Source organism: Watersipora subatra, chromosome 1 (genome assembly GCF_963576615.1).
Source record: "Watersipora subatra chromosome 1, tzWatSuba1.1, whole genome shotgun sequence".
NCBI classification, from domain to species: Eukaryota; Metazoa; Bryozoa; class Gymnolaemata; order Cheilostomatida; family Watersiporidae; genus Watersipora; species Watersipora subatra.
This window is the reverse complement of record NC_088708.1, coordinates 60,146,923-60,166,497: the sequence shown is the minus strand read 5'-3', so window position 1 is coordinate 60,166,497 and position 19,575 is coordinate 60,146,923. Positions and strand designations below refer to the sequence as shown.

Here is a 19,575-nt window from a genome sequence, read left to right as displayed (position 1 = left end):
AACTACATAATTATGCCTCACTAAAAAGCATGTCTGTTTGGAATTCACTTTTCTAGTATAGCAGGGTTGTTTAATGTGGTGTATTATTTTGTTTTAGGAAAGTGGTGGGACATGTCTGACCCGTGCAACAAGCTTGGCCCGCTCATAGTCAGCTAGCTTTTAGCACACAAAAGAAAATTTGCCAAAATTCACCATTATATTCTATGAGACCGTGTTTTTAGAGGGTTAAATAAAATAGGATTATATTCTAAACTAGTCAAACACCAGTTATTTCTACTCTTAAATGAAACACATTTGAAACAAAAAAGATATGTGGTTCGAACAACAAAGCCCACCTACATTTGTCTAATGCTGAACAAAACTAATACAATGATGAAGAAGCTGCCTAAAGCAACACGGTTAGCTTAAAACAGGGCAGCTACAAGTCTTAATTCTACCAACTGAGCTACCTACCCATGGCTCTGCAAGTACAACCTTGACATTGAAACGAACAGTCAACCCGCTATTTACAAGTTAACGATATATTATGGCCATGACAGCTACTAACCGTTCAAATCAAGAAACCCGTGCAAAGAAATCACAAAGACATTGTCAAGAATGAGTACATAAAAAAATATTCAACAATTTTATTTAAATACTTTAGTCTTATAAAATAAGTATTTGTGATTGCCATTGTTTATGCAAAGCATAGGAAAACTGCTCTTGACTATGTACATTGCAATGTAAAATAATTCAATAACTGAAAATATACATACAGGGGTGAGAGAAATGTGTATTTACCATAATATCGGTCTGTATTGCCTATGCATATGTGCAATGAAGGATACATTGGTCTAATGCAGTTGCTCACAAAAATAGACTTTGACTAAAACGCGCAGTCATAATGTTGGACTAACATAAAATTTAAAACAACTGGACAGCAAATGAATAGTAGATTAGCACCATATTATTGAGAAGGATTTAAATATAGGCGGATAGATTACCTCGCCACTCACCAGGATTGCTCAATGCACAGAAACGATGACTATAAACTAAAACCTTGTTGCTATAGTGTTTGATGCACTTGATGAAAAGGAAATGTGAATTCTGGAAAGAGACGCGGTGGATCTGTTCAATGCCGTCAATGTTACGCAAGCATATCCTTCCAGATGTCAACGCTTCATGGAATACTGTGGCGATCGCTTTGGTTATAGAAGGTACACAGAAAATATGATGATCACTGAGTCTATAGAATGGAGAGATATGTAAGCGAGCAGCCAACTCCGACTATTCATTGTAGGCTTACCACACCGGCTCAGCAAGACCAAGTAAATAGTGCGTATAAGAAAGAATTATGACATAATACTTTAGCATAAAAATGTAAGTGTCTAAATTTAGAAAATAAAAGTGCAGTAACAACCACAGCTGAATAGAATCTATAACAGTAATCGTCCTGTACTCAGCACCAGAAAGAGAGGGGAGAGACAAAGTACACAGCTCACCGCTGTTCCTCAGGGTGGAATATGTAGAACAAGAAACCTTGTTTCACTTCTCACAAATAGCTGGCTGAATTGTTTGGATAAAAATCTTTAATGTTATTCTGAGAGCTCAGTCCTGGGCTGCATGTCTAAATGGTACTCATCTGCATAACATATGTACAAACGTGACTCAAACTGCAAATAAATTGGATTTATTATTGCGTATGACATTAGGGGTAGTAGCACAAACAGGTGTTTCACAGCATCCGATGCTTTGTCCATCTGATAGCGTTAACACGAATGCTAGCTAGTTGAAACATGTTAAATGCATTGCACAAGTACATAAACTTAAAAGCTATATAAAAATAAACTTAACAGCTATATGAAAATAAACTTGACAGCTATATAAAAATAAACTTAACAGCTATATGAAAATATCATACTAAGACTTAATGTCTTTGTGTTTGTCACGAGCCAAGTGTTTGTCATCTCATAAGCCGTTTATTTGGCCAAGATATTTACATTCAACTTACAACTCAAACCTATGAAACACTCCAAAGATACAAATATTTTTACACCTGCTGTTGAGCCGTTGTAGAGAATGGTAATAGTTACCACTGTCTAGTAGTACACAACAAACATAAATAGGAATGAACGCATCCAACTTCAAAAGTGCCAGAGAAAATAAACCGAAGCTGAGTGATGATTTTGAACGCATACAAATGAAACAATTAAATTGGATTAAATTGATACTGTTAATATACAAAAGTTATTTTTCTGAATTTAAAACACGGTTCTTTTAAAACATTTCTGACAAAGCACTCTTAGTTTATTTTAAACTTGTAATTCAAACCATTAATACATGCAGCAATAATGACCAACATAGGTGGTAAGTTGGAAGTCGTAGAATTGAGATGAACTTCAGCAACAAGAAAATATGAGTATTTTTGCCAAAAACCTGTTGATGGTTTACGATGAAACTCTCCATCAAGGGTTATCAAGACTCAATTCTTTAGTTGTACTTTCTTAAAACTGAATAACAACTTAGCAGGAGCAACGAAATGCCAATGACGAAAGGTAACTGTGCCCTTCATCACCACAACACTCCATCACCGCAGCACTCCATCACCGCAAAACTCCATCACCGCAAAACTCCATCATCGCAAAACTCCATCATCGCAAAACTCCATCATCGCAACACTTATCACCGCAACACTTATCACAGCAACACTTATCACCGCAACACTTATCACCGCAACACTTATCACCGCAACACTTATCACAGCAACACTCCGTCACAGCAACACTCCGTCACAGCAACACTCCGTCACAGCAACACTCCGTCACAACAACACTCCGTCACAACAACACTCCGTCACAGCAACACTCCATCACCGCAACACTCCATCACCGCAACACTCCATCACCGCAACCCTCCATCACCGCAATACCTCCATCACCGCAATACCTCCATCACCGCAATACCTCCATCACCGCAATACCTCCATCACCGCAACGCTCCATCACAGCAACGCTCCATCACAGCAACGCTCCATCACAGCAACGCTCCATCACAGCAACGCTCCATCACCTCAACGCTCCATCACCTCAACACTCCATCACCGCAATACCTCCATCACCGCAACGCTCCATCCCCGCAACCCTCCGTGATCGCGCAACCCTCCGTGATCGCGCAACCCTCCGTGATCGCGCAACCCTCCGTGATCGCGCAACACTCCGTGATCGCGCAACACTTCCATCACCGCAACACTTCCATCACCGCAACACTTCATCACCGCAACACTTCATCACCGCAACACTTCATCACCGCAACACTTCATCACAGCAACACTTATCACAGCAACACTTATCACAGCAACACTTATTACAGCAACACTTATCACAGCAACACTTATCACAGCAACACTTATCACAGCAACACTTATCACAGCAACACTTAGCCTATCACAGCAACACTCCATCGCAGCAACACTCCATCACCGCAACACTTCCATCACTGCAACATTCCATCACCGCAACATTCCATCACCGCAACACTTCCATCACTGCAACACTCGGTGACCGCAACACTTCATTACCGCAACACTCCATCACCGCAAATCTTCATCACCGCAACACTCCATCACCGCAACACTCCATCACCGCAACACTCCATCACCGCAACACTTCATCACCGCAACACTTCATCACCGCAACACTTCATCACCGCAACACTTAATCACCGCAACACTTCATCACCGCAACACATATCACAGCAACACTTATCACAGCAACACTTATCACAGCAACACTCCATCACAGCAACACTCCATCACAGCAACCCTCCATCACAGCAACACTCCATCACCGCAACCCTCCATCACCGCAACCCTCCATCCCCGCAACACTTCCATCACCGCAACACTTCCATCACCGCAACACTTCCATAACCGCAACACTTCCATAACCGCAACACTTCCATCACCGCAACACTTCATCACCGCAACACTTCATCACCGCAACACTTCATCACCGCAACAGCTCATCACCGCAACACTCCATCACCGCAACACTCCATCACAGCAACACTCCATCACAGCAACACTCCATCACAGCAACACTCCATCACAGCAACACTCCATCACAGCAACACTCCATCACAGCAACACTCCATAATTACAACCCTCCATCACCTCAACACTTCCATAACCGCAACACTTCATAACCGCAACACTTCATCACCACAACACCTCATCACAGCAGCACTCCATCACCACAACCCTCCATCACCACAACACTCCATCACCCGAACACTTTCATGACCATTCACATTGCTAGGTCTGCCATGTTACCCACTGACAGTAGCCTGAGAATAAATACCAAAGCATAATCGAACAAGAGTAACTCACTGATGTAGGCAGAGTTATCAACTGGTTCTGAACACTCATTTCTTGTATGATTCGACATGCCACAATTGGTGCAGTGTAATACTCTCTTTTTGTAGCCAGTCGATGGAGGATGAAATGGATTGTAATTCGGAGGCTGTTGGAAGTGTGGTGCAGGGCCAGCAGGATAACCCGGCCTGGGCGTATTGGCTGGTATAAAAGGCAACTGGTGATAGATGACATCATTTCGTTGAACCATCCCATTTGGACGATTGAAGCTGTGTATTGCAGGGTTTATCATTCCATTAGAAGGTGGCATAAATCCACTTGGAAACCTGTGCAATTATCGGAACATTTCTTCAACCATTAATGTAGACTATGAGTGACACATATTTCAAAGGCATGGCCAGACAGCAGAATACACAATGTAGCCGTGGAACATACTTACCCGTACACAATGCCGTTTTGGTGTTGAGGAGGCATTGGTGATGGAGAGTGGCTTGGTCTTGGTGGTGGACCCCCTGGAATAGAGACGTAGTAACCCCCAGCGCACTTTGGACAACTACAGTTGTTTGAGACAAAAGCAGCAGGCCCGTCAGGTCCTGCAACACAAAGCAAAGTGAATCCAGTGAAGCTTCGACAAATTTTCTAGAGACATCGCTAGACAGGAAATTCCCAAGAAACATTGCTAAACAGGAAATTCCCAAGAAACATTGCTAAACAGGAAATTCCCAAGAAACATTGCTAAACAGGAAATTCCCAAGAAACATTGCTAAACAGGAAATTCCCAAAAGACATTGCCAGACAGTACATTTTCAAGAGACATTGCTAGGCAAGTAATTCCTAGAGAGATTGATAGACAAGTGATTCCCTAGAGAGATTGATAGACAAGTAATTTCCTAGGGAAATTGTTAGACAAGTAATCCTGAGAGATTGTCAGAAAAATAATTACAGTGCACCCTCAGGATATGATTTTTATCTGTTCTAGGGTTGGCATCGTAATGGCGGAAAAAATCGTATGGAGGAGAATAGAAACCATATTAATTATACAATGCAAACATTTTTTGGTAAAAATCATCAAAGTTTTATATAAGTACCGTACACATTAAAAATTAGTAACAAAATAGTATGTTAACTGTAGTAAAATTAGATAGCACTCATCACATTTGCTGCAATTACTCATTCACATACAATTACTAAAACGCATCTTGTTTATTTAAACTTTCTATTAATGGGGCTGTCCTCAGTGGCCGCACCGAAATCCTGATGTTACCTCTGTGATGTAACCGGATAGGTAGGATTAATCAAGCTGTCCTTAGGATGTGGATGGCCAGTTTTTTTGCACTAACTACCCCAGTGTCCTTAGTTGACCACTACGTACATATATATAGCTTCACAGTTTATCTTCAAGTCAGACTAGTTGGAATTGTAGTAGAAAGAAGAACAGGTTAGTGAATTACACCATGCTTCTGTCAAATTTGAAGAATGAACTATTTGTTTTATTACTCCTCGTTTTTGCTTGTTATATAACTATTCAAATATGGATTATATCTAATTAGTACTATGTAATTGCAGGCTTCACTGTACTGGATAATGCCTTACTTATTGCTAATAAATCAGTTATGAGGCAACCTTCCAGATCGGTAAAGTCTCCTTAATTACGCAATTCCAAATAAGAATCCGAGTTTTCGTTTTTTTTTTACAAAACCCTACATTAACCTTAGAAACTATAGTTACCTACAGTAACTTTAGTGTATTTAGTGTATTTATTGGTTACAATCTGCATTGAAATGTAATATAACAATGTGATATGTACAGTACATACCGTAGGGAGTTCTTACCTTCAAGACAGATGAACGTATAACTTAAACTTTGAATTTAACTTGAATGAATTTAGCTTAATAAACACACTTAAAGCTAAGTTTTAGTATATATGCTTAATTACTTTACTGAACTTCAACTTTTCATACCTAAAAGCTTATCACCTTTCAGTTTCCGGCTTAATTTTCATTATAACTTTTAGCTGCCCTCATTGAAACCTTTTTTTAACCAAGTTTTTCAAGAAAGCCCGAATGATGCTGTTCTCGAAGATGAAAGAAAGATTTTTGTTAGCAGATTAAGAGAAGTATGACCATTGATCTTCTGTTTGAAGGTCAGTGGTCAGATTTTTCGCATGAGAAATGCTGAACTGAGAGAAACCAGTCATCAGGTCTTTCTCAGGTGTTGTGAAGACGTTTGCGGTGAACAGCATTTTGACGTCTTTGTTATTTCGCCATACATAATAAGCACACCGACTCCCAAGTTTGAACTCGGACAAAGATTTTGTTGAATTTGTATGATGAAATAAGATTCAAAAATGGCGAGATGGAAAAATCATCATGTTCCACTTTGTAAGGCAAAAAGATCGCATAACAGGATATTCGTATCCCGAGGGTGCACTGTAGTGGAAATTCAGACAAGCACTACCTTAATTATTGGAGCATCGGTGATACTAATATGGACAAAATGCTTCCTTTCTGAGTAACTGTATTGAACTATATATTTTTCCTAAGTACATTACATAAATTATTGCTAAGGTTAATTAATAAAAATTATTTTGATATTATAACACCTACAGCAATACTTTTTAAGTAAAATTCACAAGTGGCGACACTATAACTAATATCTCACACATGCACGAACACGCCCATGAACACATGCAAAAACACCAATACACGCAAAAAAACACAAAAACACACACACACGCACAAAAACACACACTCACAAACACAAGTGACACTATAACAAATACTATATACATATGACACTATAAGAAATACTACATACACATGTGAACATGTAACAAATATTACATACACGCAACACTATGGCAAATCTACACACAAATGTAACAATATATTGAACACTGTAAGCACATGTCATGCAATAAAAAATACTGCATACGGATGACACACTCTAACAAACACTGCATACACATCTAATAAATACCCATATGCCATGTACATATGCCATACTACACGCACAAATATATCCAACAAATATACAGTATATTTGTCATGTTGCAAAACACTATATACACATGCCACTATACAGTTCATGCTATAAAAAATGTCGATCTCAATGCGAGACTATCAATAAATATCTAACAAAGTTTCTAAGTGACACAGAAGTGGACATTGCATAAATTGAAGTTCAAACACCTGCTACAGTATGTTCCGAAGCTATGGTAGTCTTTATAGGCCTACCAACAAAAATACCAAATTGTTTATTCAAACCTCCCTATCAAGCAGATGCTACAACTCTATAGGCTATGTTACTTACCGTACTTTTCGGACTATTAGCCGCTAATTTTTCCTGATGATTTGAGCCATGCGGCTTATATAAGGGTGCGGCTATTCTGTGGCTTTTTCTTTCACCGCTAGGGCGCATTAACCAGAATCTCCCGCATTAACCAGAATCTCCGGTTAGTGCGCCTCTAGCGGTGAAAGAAAATGCGAAACAATGACTAACGGTACTGTTCAGTTAGGCACTAGGTTAAAAAGCGTCAGTTAATACGAAACAGTGCCGTTTGGTACTGTTCCGTTTCAAACGACAAAGTTGGTGCCGAGTTAAAAAGCACCGTCCTGAGCTCTGCGGCCTATACAAAGGTGCGGTCTATGTATTGTTTTAAATATTATCGTTTTTTTGGAAAATAAAGCAGATGCGGCTTATATAGGGGTGCGGTTTAAAGTCCAAAAAGTACGGTGTTAGCAAAACTCAATTTGCGGAAGAAACTGAATTTTTGTTGTTTGTGTGAAGCGATAAAAATTGAAGGATTCCATCTCTCACAATTCAAGCTACCAGAGACCCCAATTAGCTCTAAACCGCTTCAGTTAGAGTAAGCAGAAGTAGTAGCACCAAAGTTATGCTTATCGCCATAACTCTTGTATTTATCATCCCCGAATAAGCGTGGGTCCAAGTTGCTTCCATATAATCAAGAAACTATATAAACAAAGAATGAAGATGAAGAAAAAGATGAAGAAGTTCAAGTGTAAGGCCCAGACATATTCCAAAGCAGGTTTTATGTATATGACGCACGAGGACTGTTTCAAAAATTTTCAGTTCCACCCAAGTGATTGACGATGAATAAGTTGAGTGCAGCCAATTTCCCAATAAGGATTACAGACAATGAAGATGAAGGCTCATACATACCAGAAAAAAGCACTCGGTCCATATCCTGAGGAGGAAAGGAATAGCTCTTATATCCATTGACAGAGATATACTGCGTGTCATCCACAGCAGCAGGTAAGAACGGTTGTTGGAGCATAACAGTAGCAGGTGGGACTATACCCACTGACTCTTTGTTTTCTCCATCTTCATTTACTGTCTCACCTAACCAAGAGAACAACCGCCACTGTACATGTTTTTCTTAATAATTCTGCACAGGTGAGAGTCTCAGGTTGCAAAAAAGACTGGGCAAGTGATGAATTAAATTGATTCACAGGGGTGTATTCCATAAAATTCCTCGACACAGATATATTAGATGAATATATCACTGAATTCTATGTGGTGTTCTAGCCACGAAGTTGACTTCACAAAACCTTATTATCTCCTCTGACCTACTCGAATGTTGGCTCTATAGATGATTGCTAGTAATGGTCTAAATAGATATAACATATTTAAAATATTCATATAATCAAGAGTGGCTTGTTATGAATCCACAGTATATTCACAACGCAGTGATATAGCGTGTTGGTCTACTATCAGCATGCCTGTGTAAGGGTTTGAAGACCCACTGTAAAAACTTATTTTTCAACCCTTCCTCCATAGTGGTGGTCAATTAGAGGTAGCACTCAAATAGAGGCTGGCATCATATTTTTGAAATGGCTCGTCAGGATTTAGGGAAGATAAATCTAGCCCTTTTACAAGCGAAGCGAATGTCACCTACATTTGTTCTCTCCTTCAGGTGGAGTGACATTTACCCTTTCGGATGTAGTAAATTTGCTAACTTACCTCCAACCTGTGAAAGATCTCTTAATAAATAAGCATTGGGAAGCTGAGAAATATGTCTACCAGTTGATATCTACTTCTTGCAATTAACCTGCGATGATATTATAGCCTGTTTCCGGTTTTGAAATTTTTTAAAGCTTTCAAATTTTTGATTTTATTCTAAATTTGAAAGCGTACTTGTATTTTATATTTAAATGCAACAATGTTGCATTAAAGCTCATTGCGCTCATTGATATGTTTGCTACAGTTTGCAGCCAAAATTGGCTTTTTATGTGCAATAGAACAAGAGTTACAAGCGTCGATCCATTCATTGTAAGATCAGATTACCGCAATGATGCTATCAAATAATATACTATAAATCTGCAAATTTAAAGTTATATAGCAATAATCTATCAAATGCTATAAATACATATTCACAAACTAGTGACATAAATGAACCATACTTATAATACATGCAGAAATATTAACATTTTTTAAACAAAAATATGTGTACCGTTGACTCAGCCAGTTGCGTTCTGATCGTTGCTTTCGATAGAACGAACATCTTCTGGTTGTTCAATACCTTCCACAAGTCTTCTGACCCCAACTCTTCTTTTGTACTGCTGAATTAGTCTATATTGGCGTCCAAACAACTTTTTTTAGCAGAGCAAAACTTTTACACGTTGCATTTTGCACAAATGCAAAGCGTAAAAGTTTTGCTCGCTAAGCACAACTGTTAGCCTAAAACTAGTCGTTCATATACCATCATGAACGTAAACCGTTTTCCACATACGTTGAAGTATCCAGACGGCGTTAAACAATGAACTACTAGTAGCTTAATGCAGTTGTTAACTATTTCTAGGGCGACTCTTTCAGAGTTCCAACGAAAATAAATGAAAAGCCTTGGAGTTGGGCAATAAAAGAATTAATTGTTATCAATGTAGTCAATAATTTTGTGGACACTTTTCTACTGGTCGCTTGATATTATGGGTTCATAAAGATCAAAGAATGCAAAAGTGGCGGTCAAATTGAGGTGGCTTTCAATTAAAGGGTGGCGCTCTATTTTTCCATCCTTTTTCTATAGTGCCATCAAATAGAGGTGGCATTCAAATAATAGTGGCGTTCAATTAGAGGTTTTATGGTAATTTACACTTTGCAAACTGTTCAAAGTAAACATGCTTTTTATACAATCTGTTGAAAATGTAAATACCTACTTTCACAAAGTCCTTAGATATAAAAAATCAGTAAACTTTAAATTTGCATAAAATATGCTTGATAAATTAAACGCCAGCTTCTGTTTAATACAAAATATAGCCACCTACAAATTGACAAACCGTTGTGTCAAATCTTAAGCCTGTTGAAACCTTAGCAAAAATATTACCTTGGCTAGTTCGTCTTTTGTCTGCATCAGTAGACATGTCCGGAGACTCTGATGACTTGCATGCCTTCAACACTTTCGATTGCTTTTCTGACACATCATGATCCGCCACAGTGAAGCCATCACTTTCATCTGATACCTCAGGAGATAGACCTTCTGGAGATCGTAGGGCATTTCCTGACGGTAAAGGACTATGCACTTGCGTAGGAAGTGATAACTGCGTGACTTTGTTCTTATGGTGCTGATGTGACTCTGGCTTGGTGGTTGGTTGCTGATTGTCGGTACCTTGTGATTGGGCTTGGACTTGCCCTACTTTGAGAGTTGAAGCATGAACTTTCTGTGATCCCATCTGTTTCGTGTGTGCAGAATGAGTAGCAGGAAGCGAGGAGACGGAGACAGAGACATGTGCCGTAGTCTGATGTTGAGCTGGAGGAAGTGTGTGCGAAGTTGGGGGCTGCGGCGCATTGCTCACATTTAAACTGTGATGACAGTGCTGACTTATGGGCATCTGTATAACTGTCTCACTGGATTGCTGTCGTTGCATGGCATGCTGCTGTCGCTGCCTTTGCTGAATTTCTTCAACAGTTAGTGACTTGCCGGCTGATGAAGCAGATGAACCCTTAGATTCATTTTTTTGCCGGCTCCCAGAATGACTGGAACCCTGAGACCTGGGTGAATGTTGGCTGAATGATGTGGGTTTTGTGGAACGTTTGTTCCCTTTAGAGGTTGTGGAAGAGTTGAGAGAAGTAATGGCTGACGAGTTATGAATGACAGTTGAGTCGGTCGATGTTCCTACTGGATGATGCGAATCATCTGTGGAATGCAGAGGTATTGACTCTCTTGGAGATTTTCTTTGTGAGGCGTCGGTGGATGCTGTTGAACTCACAACCATTCTTTGCGGAGATGGAAATGCATAGAGATTGCTTGGAGATTCCGCAAGTTGAATATCAGTTAATGGAATTTCTGACTTCTGCATGATAATTAACAACATATGCACGGAATGAAGAAATATATACATAATAAGATAAGAGCTTAGGAAATTGTGGTAAAAAATAAGAATTTAGTTATACCCACTTTCTGTATTTCTAAAGAAACTTGTGCAGGCGTGTCACCAAGGAATAACAACTCTTCTCTGTGATTGCTCTCTAAAAGAATAAAAATCTAGTTAATATTGGACAACTTTAGGGACAGGAAGGCAGAGATCTGGAAAAATAAAAACCAGATATTTGTTATGATTTTTCATGTTAAATACATCTATGAAATTTTGTAGTTGGCGAGTCTGAGTAATCATTAGTCAGAATTATACAGCTATGTAACTTGGACTTGTGTGTATGCTTGCTATTAAAATGATAGCAAGAAAAAATATCCTAAACTGCCTGCAAAAATATTTTCTTTGTCATCTGCACTCAACTTCCTCAAATCAAATACACATGCATCATACGCAATAGTACTGTCACGATCCCAAATGAAAACTGGTTTATAATACTATTTTACGGACATTCAATATATTGAACTTGTAACATGCAATCCAGGGGTTTGGTATCGACTCTGTCAGGTTAGATTACTAAATGGCATGTAAATGTGTCCTTGGTAGCCAATAGGTTAACCTATTTATCACAAAAAAATCTTGGCTGCCTTTATTTTAACGCTACATAGCTTTACAAATCAACTTTTTGTCAAGTGAGTAACATGTATGACCAGGCAACTTTAGAGCCATGTTCCAGCATTCTAACATATCTATGTACAAAAAATCAGATCAATTTCACCAAAAAACAAACAGCGCAATAAACCATGTGTAAATTATCTTGCTCAATAACTTTTTCAAACCTTTCAACTCAGAAATAATTTTGCCCTGAAACTCTCGCAACAACACCTCTTTACAATCCACACTAGAGCCGCATTGTGATTAAAAATGAAATCGTTCATTAGAAAGTTTAGGTAAAAACAAGACTGAAACTCTCACTCTTTACAAGCATATTCAACTTGTTTTCAAAAACTCTTAATTGATGCCTGGTGAATCCGATGGCTGATATTGGCTATGTATGCTCATTTATAATGATCCATGTGCTGACCCTTTTTAGGTATAGCATAGCAGTTTCAAACTAGTACATGAACAGATATAGGCAATTTATTACAAGCCTGACACATTAAAAAGAACAATACATATCAGAACAACACATATCGCTGTAACTGTTTAATCGTGTGATGCGCAAACTGTTTTCTGTTCAGGACTTTCTGCTCCAAGTTTTACATAATTAAGGAAGCTGTACTATGAGTTGAAAACATAGAATCTAAAAAATGGTGTTGCAGTACCATATTTAATATATACGCAAATCAATCAGCGCCTCTATATGACCTACTCACAAAAAAATAATACAGTGATGATTGGAAAATAAATTCATTTAGTAATAGCAGAAAATTCTTTCTTAAAAGGGCCCTAATATCAAATGCTTTTGTACTTGCAGTAGGCACAACAACAATTTTTGAACAATCTATTATGGGCCATATCTAGACAGACACAACTGTATTGATAATATTACATGTATTACAGTTTGGACGATGTTGTAAATTCAGAAAGAAACTGATGAAGTTATATTGTTTATAAAGAGAATAATAACTGCTAGACAGCTTAGCAAGATATCAAAGAAACTGCTTTATACCGAGGTACAATTTTTCTTGCCTTTAAAAAAAAAACACCAAAATTAAATGTGAGACTTTTGCGGACTTCCTTTTATCTCACTTTATTTTTCAAAGAGTGGTGAACAATTTATTTTTTACTACCAGTTCGAAATTAATAACGGTAAAGACATGTAAAAAAATTGAAAACTTATTTGCTTGAGTTTTTATTAGCTTGAAGGAGAAGACAAATCGTTCAAAAGCTATAGCCAACAAAAGCTGCACAATTGTACATTTTACCTGAACAGCAATTGATAGAATCGAGCTCAATTTGCTTAAAACTGGTACAAGATGAATTCCTTAACTGTTTTTAGAGAGCGATAACAGGTTTGTGATCAATATTACTTACATTATCTAGTTATTCTATAAATGAATTTTATGAGCTGTAGACACCAGGTCCACGATTTTTAAATCTTGTGGAAACTGTACGGCGTTAAAAGAGGTGAACATTTTTTGTTAAATATAACAGATCTAATCACTGCTGCCACCAAGACTAATGGTTTCAAGCAGATCTTCTAGCGATGACATTCATTCATTTTCTCATTAATATTAATGCAAATGTAGAAATTCAGTTTAAACTTGACAACTTTGGACTGTATAAATATGAATAGATATGAAGTAACTTTAATGAATGAACTGATATCTCAGCAGCTTTTTGAATGCCTAGATTGCTGAACCTTCCTGGGCAGGATTCACAGCTTTTTTACAAGCTTTTTTAGCAAATGTATTTGTATCGACAATGCAGTTGTGTTAATAAAAACTCTAAAAAGTTTGGTGGTTGCACCAAGTAAGAAGCACTTCAAGTACCATTTTAAAACCTTTAAAACAGGAATGATATTTCCTAAACATGTTTTATTATTTTTGGCACTCAGTGTAGATAAGTGTTGACTTGCTGTTGATTAATAAACTAGTGAGGCTTGAATAAAACTTTCAGCGACAGTTACCGTTGTCTTTGGGAAAATGATGCTTTGTGAAGACATTTGGTATTGAAATGGCAGCAATAGAATAAAAAAAACAATTGAAAATGCAACCAAATTAAATCATGGGGTTATCTGAAGAAATGTGGTAGGGAACGCGTTCACAAACTGATGAGTGTTCGATTACCGGGAGAATGAAGAAATGTGGCTTTTACATGTCCAGGTTTCCCTTGAACCAAGTCTTTAAACTCTTGATTGTTAATGTTTCCTGTGCTTCTACAACAGATATGGCCATGAGCAACCACAGAGTAAAACTTTGTCCATAACAAATTTAATTATTGTTATTCATTTAATAAAATTGAAGGTCTTGTTGGGCCAAATTCAGGTGAAACAATCGGTTAACACTAAATGGTTAAGCCGAGTCTTATGTAGAATCATCAAATTTTAGGCTGTTTGAAATTTAAGCCTTTTTACTGGTTCAAATGTACATTTGTACATGCATATTTGGCCACAGCTCGAAAAAAAACTGTCCCGACCAGTCATTTGATAACATGAAAAAAAATTGCAATTATTTTTATATATCATTGAATGAGTGTCAAGAACATAGATGTTTTTGGGCCGTAACCAAATATGCGTGTATGTTTAAACCAGTTACAAGAAAACCGATATAAATGTCCTGAAAGTTGATGATTCTACATAAAAAACTGCTCAACAACTTGGTGTTAATAGATTGCTTTACCTGAACACGGCCTAACAGGACCTTCAAGTTACTTTCTTGAACACAGATGCCAATTATGTTTATGTGCAACTTTGTGATGCCATAATGATTTACCTTACGATGTTTAACTTGTCACTAAGCTTCTTTGCAGCTCCATCAACCATTCCTTTAGCTTTCAAATCACTTTTGCTCATCTGTAACATCTGCAACAACGAATTCAATCTAGCGGATACCTACTAGATATGTACAAATCTTGAATTGTCAAACTGCTGTGAGCTTCGGCAACGATTTCCATAACTTTTGTCTAGACAGTAATTAAAATTTGGTCAGTTCTGTCAAATGAAGCAGTCAGTGGGTTTTCAGCAGCACTAAAAATATATAAGGTAAATGTATAACAAATGACCTGCATGAACCATTAACTTTAAAAACTATTGAGATATGGCACCCATCATGTTAGCAAAGAAACTTTTTCCTAAACATTGATAAATCGTAATCGAAAATCAAATGTTCAGTTTTTAAAACATAGAACCATGAAACTGTCATTCATTGAATGGATAGTCATATCTGGCACAAAGACTTCCCTACTAGAGATAAGAAAGATTTCTGTATTTTGCACATCCAAAATATCCCTCGATATTTACAATTTATCCATTTGGTTTGTACTGAAGATAATGAATCACCAAACATGAGCTAAGGTAAAACAATATACAATAAACAACTCGGATAAATCGCCCTCGGATATATCGAACACATGGTTAACTCGAATGGATTTGCTTGGTCCGTTCCCACGCAATGATAAATGGCTTTAGATAACTCGACCGAAACTCCGTTAACTCGAACAGTTTTTTCCCAAACAGCTACCGAGACGGTTGTTACTATCGCTTTAGAATATCACTTTATTCCAAGCCATAGAGATAAACATCGACTTTTAGTAGTTCTTAGGCCTCGTTATTACCAACATCGGCAAATATTTTCATTAACGACTTTTCTAAAGGTTTGCAAAAATCAAATTTTACCAAACATCCGCTTAGCGATAAGCCCTCCGAAAGCAAGAAAAGCGAGGTAAAATTTGGATAACTTTAAAGTAATATCGGCAAAATTGATAATGGGTTTTTAATAGTAAAGCAGTTTGTAATAACTGACTTACTGCAAAATTGATCTTGGTTAAAACGCTCGGTAGAAAAATACGTATGTATATTTTCTGAGCATTTTAATTGCGATCAAGTTTTGCTAATTTTAATCTGAGAACGTCCTGGCAGTTACATCACCTAAAGCAACAAACAAATCTTAAGTGATAGAAAAATATCTATACTTTCTGATTAAAAATATTTAAAACTTCACACGAGAGACCCTTTAACTTGCAACAAGCAATCTATGCTTTTGATTGATATATAGTTTGTATATGTACATGTATCTACTGATAAATACGTGCACTTATGACTGTCCTGATAACTTGAACGCTCTAATAACTCGAACACTTTTGCTCGGTCCCTTGAAGTTTGAGTTATCCGTGTTTCACTGTAATAATATTGTCAGATTCGTAGACATGTAGTTTATAAAAAATCCTTATTGAAAAACTATGTTAATTTTACAGAAGAAGAACACGTGGGCTCACCAACATGTTTCGACGTCTAATTGTTGAGAGAAATAGTCACCTCTATGGTTAATGTTATCCATACGCAAATAGTGAAAATTAGGTTTTGGCAACATTTTGAATAAATGAATGTTTATTTGCACTCTGGAAGACAATCATTTGAACCTTCTTAGACATGTGTGACTATCACATTGATACAATTTACAATGTATGTATTTTATTTGATCATTTGAAAATATAGTAGGACGATTGGGAGTAAAAAGTGATTTACAAACATTGGATAACCTAGTTGAGATTAGGTGGGCCCTCCTTGATAAGTGGATAAACTGAGCAAACGTTTAATTCTTTAAGACCCATTTCCGGAGTATCCAGGTTAACAACTGTTATCTCTTGAGCTCAATCTCGAATTATCCGGGAGCGACTTAAGAAAAAGTTGTTTACTATATCGTAATTATGTAGCAATATTCCAAAAGTACACATTCTAAGCTTTTAAATGAGTACCAGTTTGCAAAAGGTTGGAGCTCGTCAAACAGACCAATACGGCTTTCTCTCATATGTTAGTGTGAGAAACATCCACTATATTGGTAAAGGATGAGAATCTTTTTCTTTGGCCGAATCATTTCAACTTCAATATTATATTTCAACTCTACATATTTATTACTTTACTACTAGCTCTAGATAAGTCTCAAGAGCAGATGTGCTTATAAGATTTACTTACAGGTAAGTACTAGACTTTGAATTAAGGCTGAGCAAAACATAATATAATAACAATAGTTTCTACTATCGAGTGAGTCTGACTTCTGTGATAGTGGATTTTAGCGAGTTGAGTAAACATGAATGTAGTAGAATTTTATTTTCAAGCAGCCTCACTACTTGCTGCTAATATTGAGTATATCGACAACAATAATTACTCGATAGCAGCTGAATACAATCATAAGTTGACCAACCATGTTTTACATAATCACAATTATCTCAGCTTGTAGTGCATGAATCTTTATTATTTGTTAACAGCTCATCCTAAAAATGGAAGACAAGCATGGAAGACAAGACAAACTACAACCTTAACTTATAGTTTGCCAAGATGGGTTGGTTTTTCATGTTTTTAGTAGCTAGTACTTTTTTAATCGTTTGGTGATTTGAAGCAATTCGTTTTATTTTGTTCATAAAAAACTTCTTTACTCGTACATATAGATTATTAGCCTGAGATGTCTTCTTCCTCAACAAAAAAAAACAGAATTAACAGTAACACTGAAAGTATCACTTGTGAACAGCCAATTGGTTAAATGGGCCTGGGTGCCGCAATAAATATTTAATTGAGCCTTTCAGGCCCATAACTCTATGGCATAACTTTATGACGTTATGTCTATTAATAACTCTATTAAATTATATAGTGTAGATATAATTATACTGAACCACATAGGGTGTCAAACTGAGGCAACTCAAGTCACAATAACATCAACAAGTTCATCTAAAAATCCCAGCTTTTCGAAGAATAAGGCACCCCTTTTCAGCATTGTTTGACCAATTCAAAAAGCTTACAAAATACTCCCAACAGCTTAACACATGTATGAAATCATCAACTATATTGAGTACTTAAACGAAGCATTGGAAAACCCATACTACTTTTTCCTTAATTCCAGCAGAACATGGCAAACAAAGTTCGGTGAAGTATAGCTACGAAGCAAATTGGTAAATGACCCTTCACATGCTCATACCCCACCAGTCATGGCACGATGATGAGCAATAACAGTCATTACAAAGACAACACATATGGATGATGGATACATGTACTACATACTACATACTAAATCAACATGATGACTGAGTGACATATTTAAACACCTGTAAAATATATGCTCAGATAATACGTTCAGACCAAACTACTCTTGATTCGAAATAAATCGAGTAAAATAACTTTAGAATGAAGAAATGCAGAGCACAACAGCTTTACTACGGGCATGCAATCTCCACCTCCACCCACTAGGTAAGCGCATAAGCCGAGCTGGGACAAAAGGACGAAGGCAGCATGCAGCGGGTTAACTGGTCGTCGCCTATTACCTCTGCTACAGTTGTGTTTGTGAATAAGTGTTCGTATTTGTGTAGCCTCAGTGACTTAAGGAGGGTCTGCGGGGAGAGGAGGCTCTGATCCCCAACCGGACTAATGGAAGGATGATTTGAAAGGCGCCTAGGTCTATGAAAACTGGCGGGAGTAGAGAGGTGTACGGGATGTCGGTTCACTGCAGGTACATGAGACTGATTGCCATGAGAATGGCATCTCATAGAACCATCCGCCCGCAATATTGGTTCACTGATAACATTTGCGGCGATCTAAAATCACAACATTGTTGGGACACACGAGCAAAAGGTCGGCAAATGTGGCAAGTGGTGACATACTAGAAACAGACTGAGATGGCAAGACTGCAAGAACCAACACCATGCACCAATGTAAGGGCAGAAGGTAATTGTCCGAGCATGCAGAAACCCCAATATTACACAGAGCTTCGAAAGCAAGACAAGATAACATAAAAGGAGTTCATAACCTGAAGTCTCGTAGCAAATGCTGAAGGAATCAAACAAGAAAAGCGGCAAATAAGCCACAACAAGCAAAGCTATGCAACTGTTAGGTATCAGCACTATAAAACTATAAAGACAAATACCCTGAGCCTGTACCTGACTGGACGGTATGTGACTGCCAGTTGGGCTTCTGGCTTGAGAAAGGCCGGTTGTCCCATTTAGAGAGGTTGTTGGAAGGGAATATTTGGAACTGTTGGTCACAATAACCGTTTGCATGGGCAGTGTAAGACTTTCTGACTCGCTGTTCTCATCTGCATCAACTATCAGTCTTGCATCTACAACTGAAATTGGTAGATGTCGTTATTTAAAACTGGATATGTTTGGATTGAGAAAAGCAGCTGCATTCAATTTTACCTAATCCGTGGGTAGCGAGTCATGTTACATCAGATTTTATAAGCAAACATGCAT

At 37.6% G+C, this 19,575-nt stretch overlaps 1 protein-coding gene across 1 annotated transcript in view; it reads right to left on the bottom strand.

Annotated features, from left to right (window-relative positions):
* Positions 1-602: 602 nt before the first annotated feature.
* The window catches only part of LOC137399591 (zinc finger CCHC domain-containing protein 2-like), a 37,293-nt gene continuing 18,320 nt past the window's right edge, over positions 603-19,575 (bottom strand). The window contains exons 9-17 of the mRNA XM_068085773.1: positions 19,264-19,448; positions 15,114-15,202; positions 14,469-14,557; positions 11,763-11,833; positions 10,692-11,658; positions 8,534-8,713; positions 4,791-4,944; positions 4,367-4,677; positions 603-1,621 (exon numbers count right to left, since the gene is read on the bottom strand). Coding sequence (XP_067941874.1) covers positions 1,575-1,621; positions 4,367-4,677; positions 4,791-4,944; positions 8,534-8,713; positions 10,692-11,658; positions 11,763-11,833; positions 14,469-14,557; positions 15,114-15,202; positions 19,264-19,448 — 2,093 coding nt within the window. The 3' untranslated portion in view covers positions 603-1,574. The remainder of the gene's footprint in view (positions 1,622-4,366; positions 4,678-4,790; positions 4,945-8,533; positions 8,714-10,691; positions 11,659-11,762; positions 11,834-14,468; positions 14,558-15,113; positions 15,203-19,263; positions 19,449-19,575) is intronic.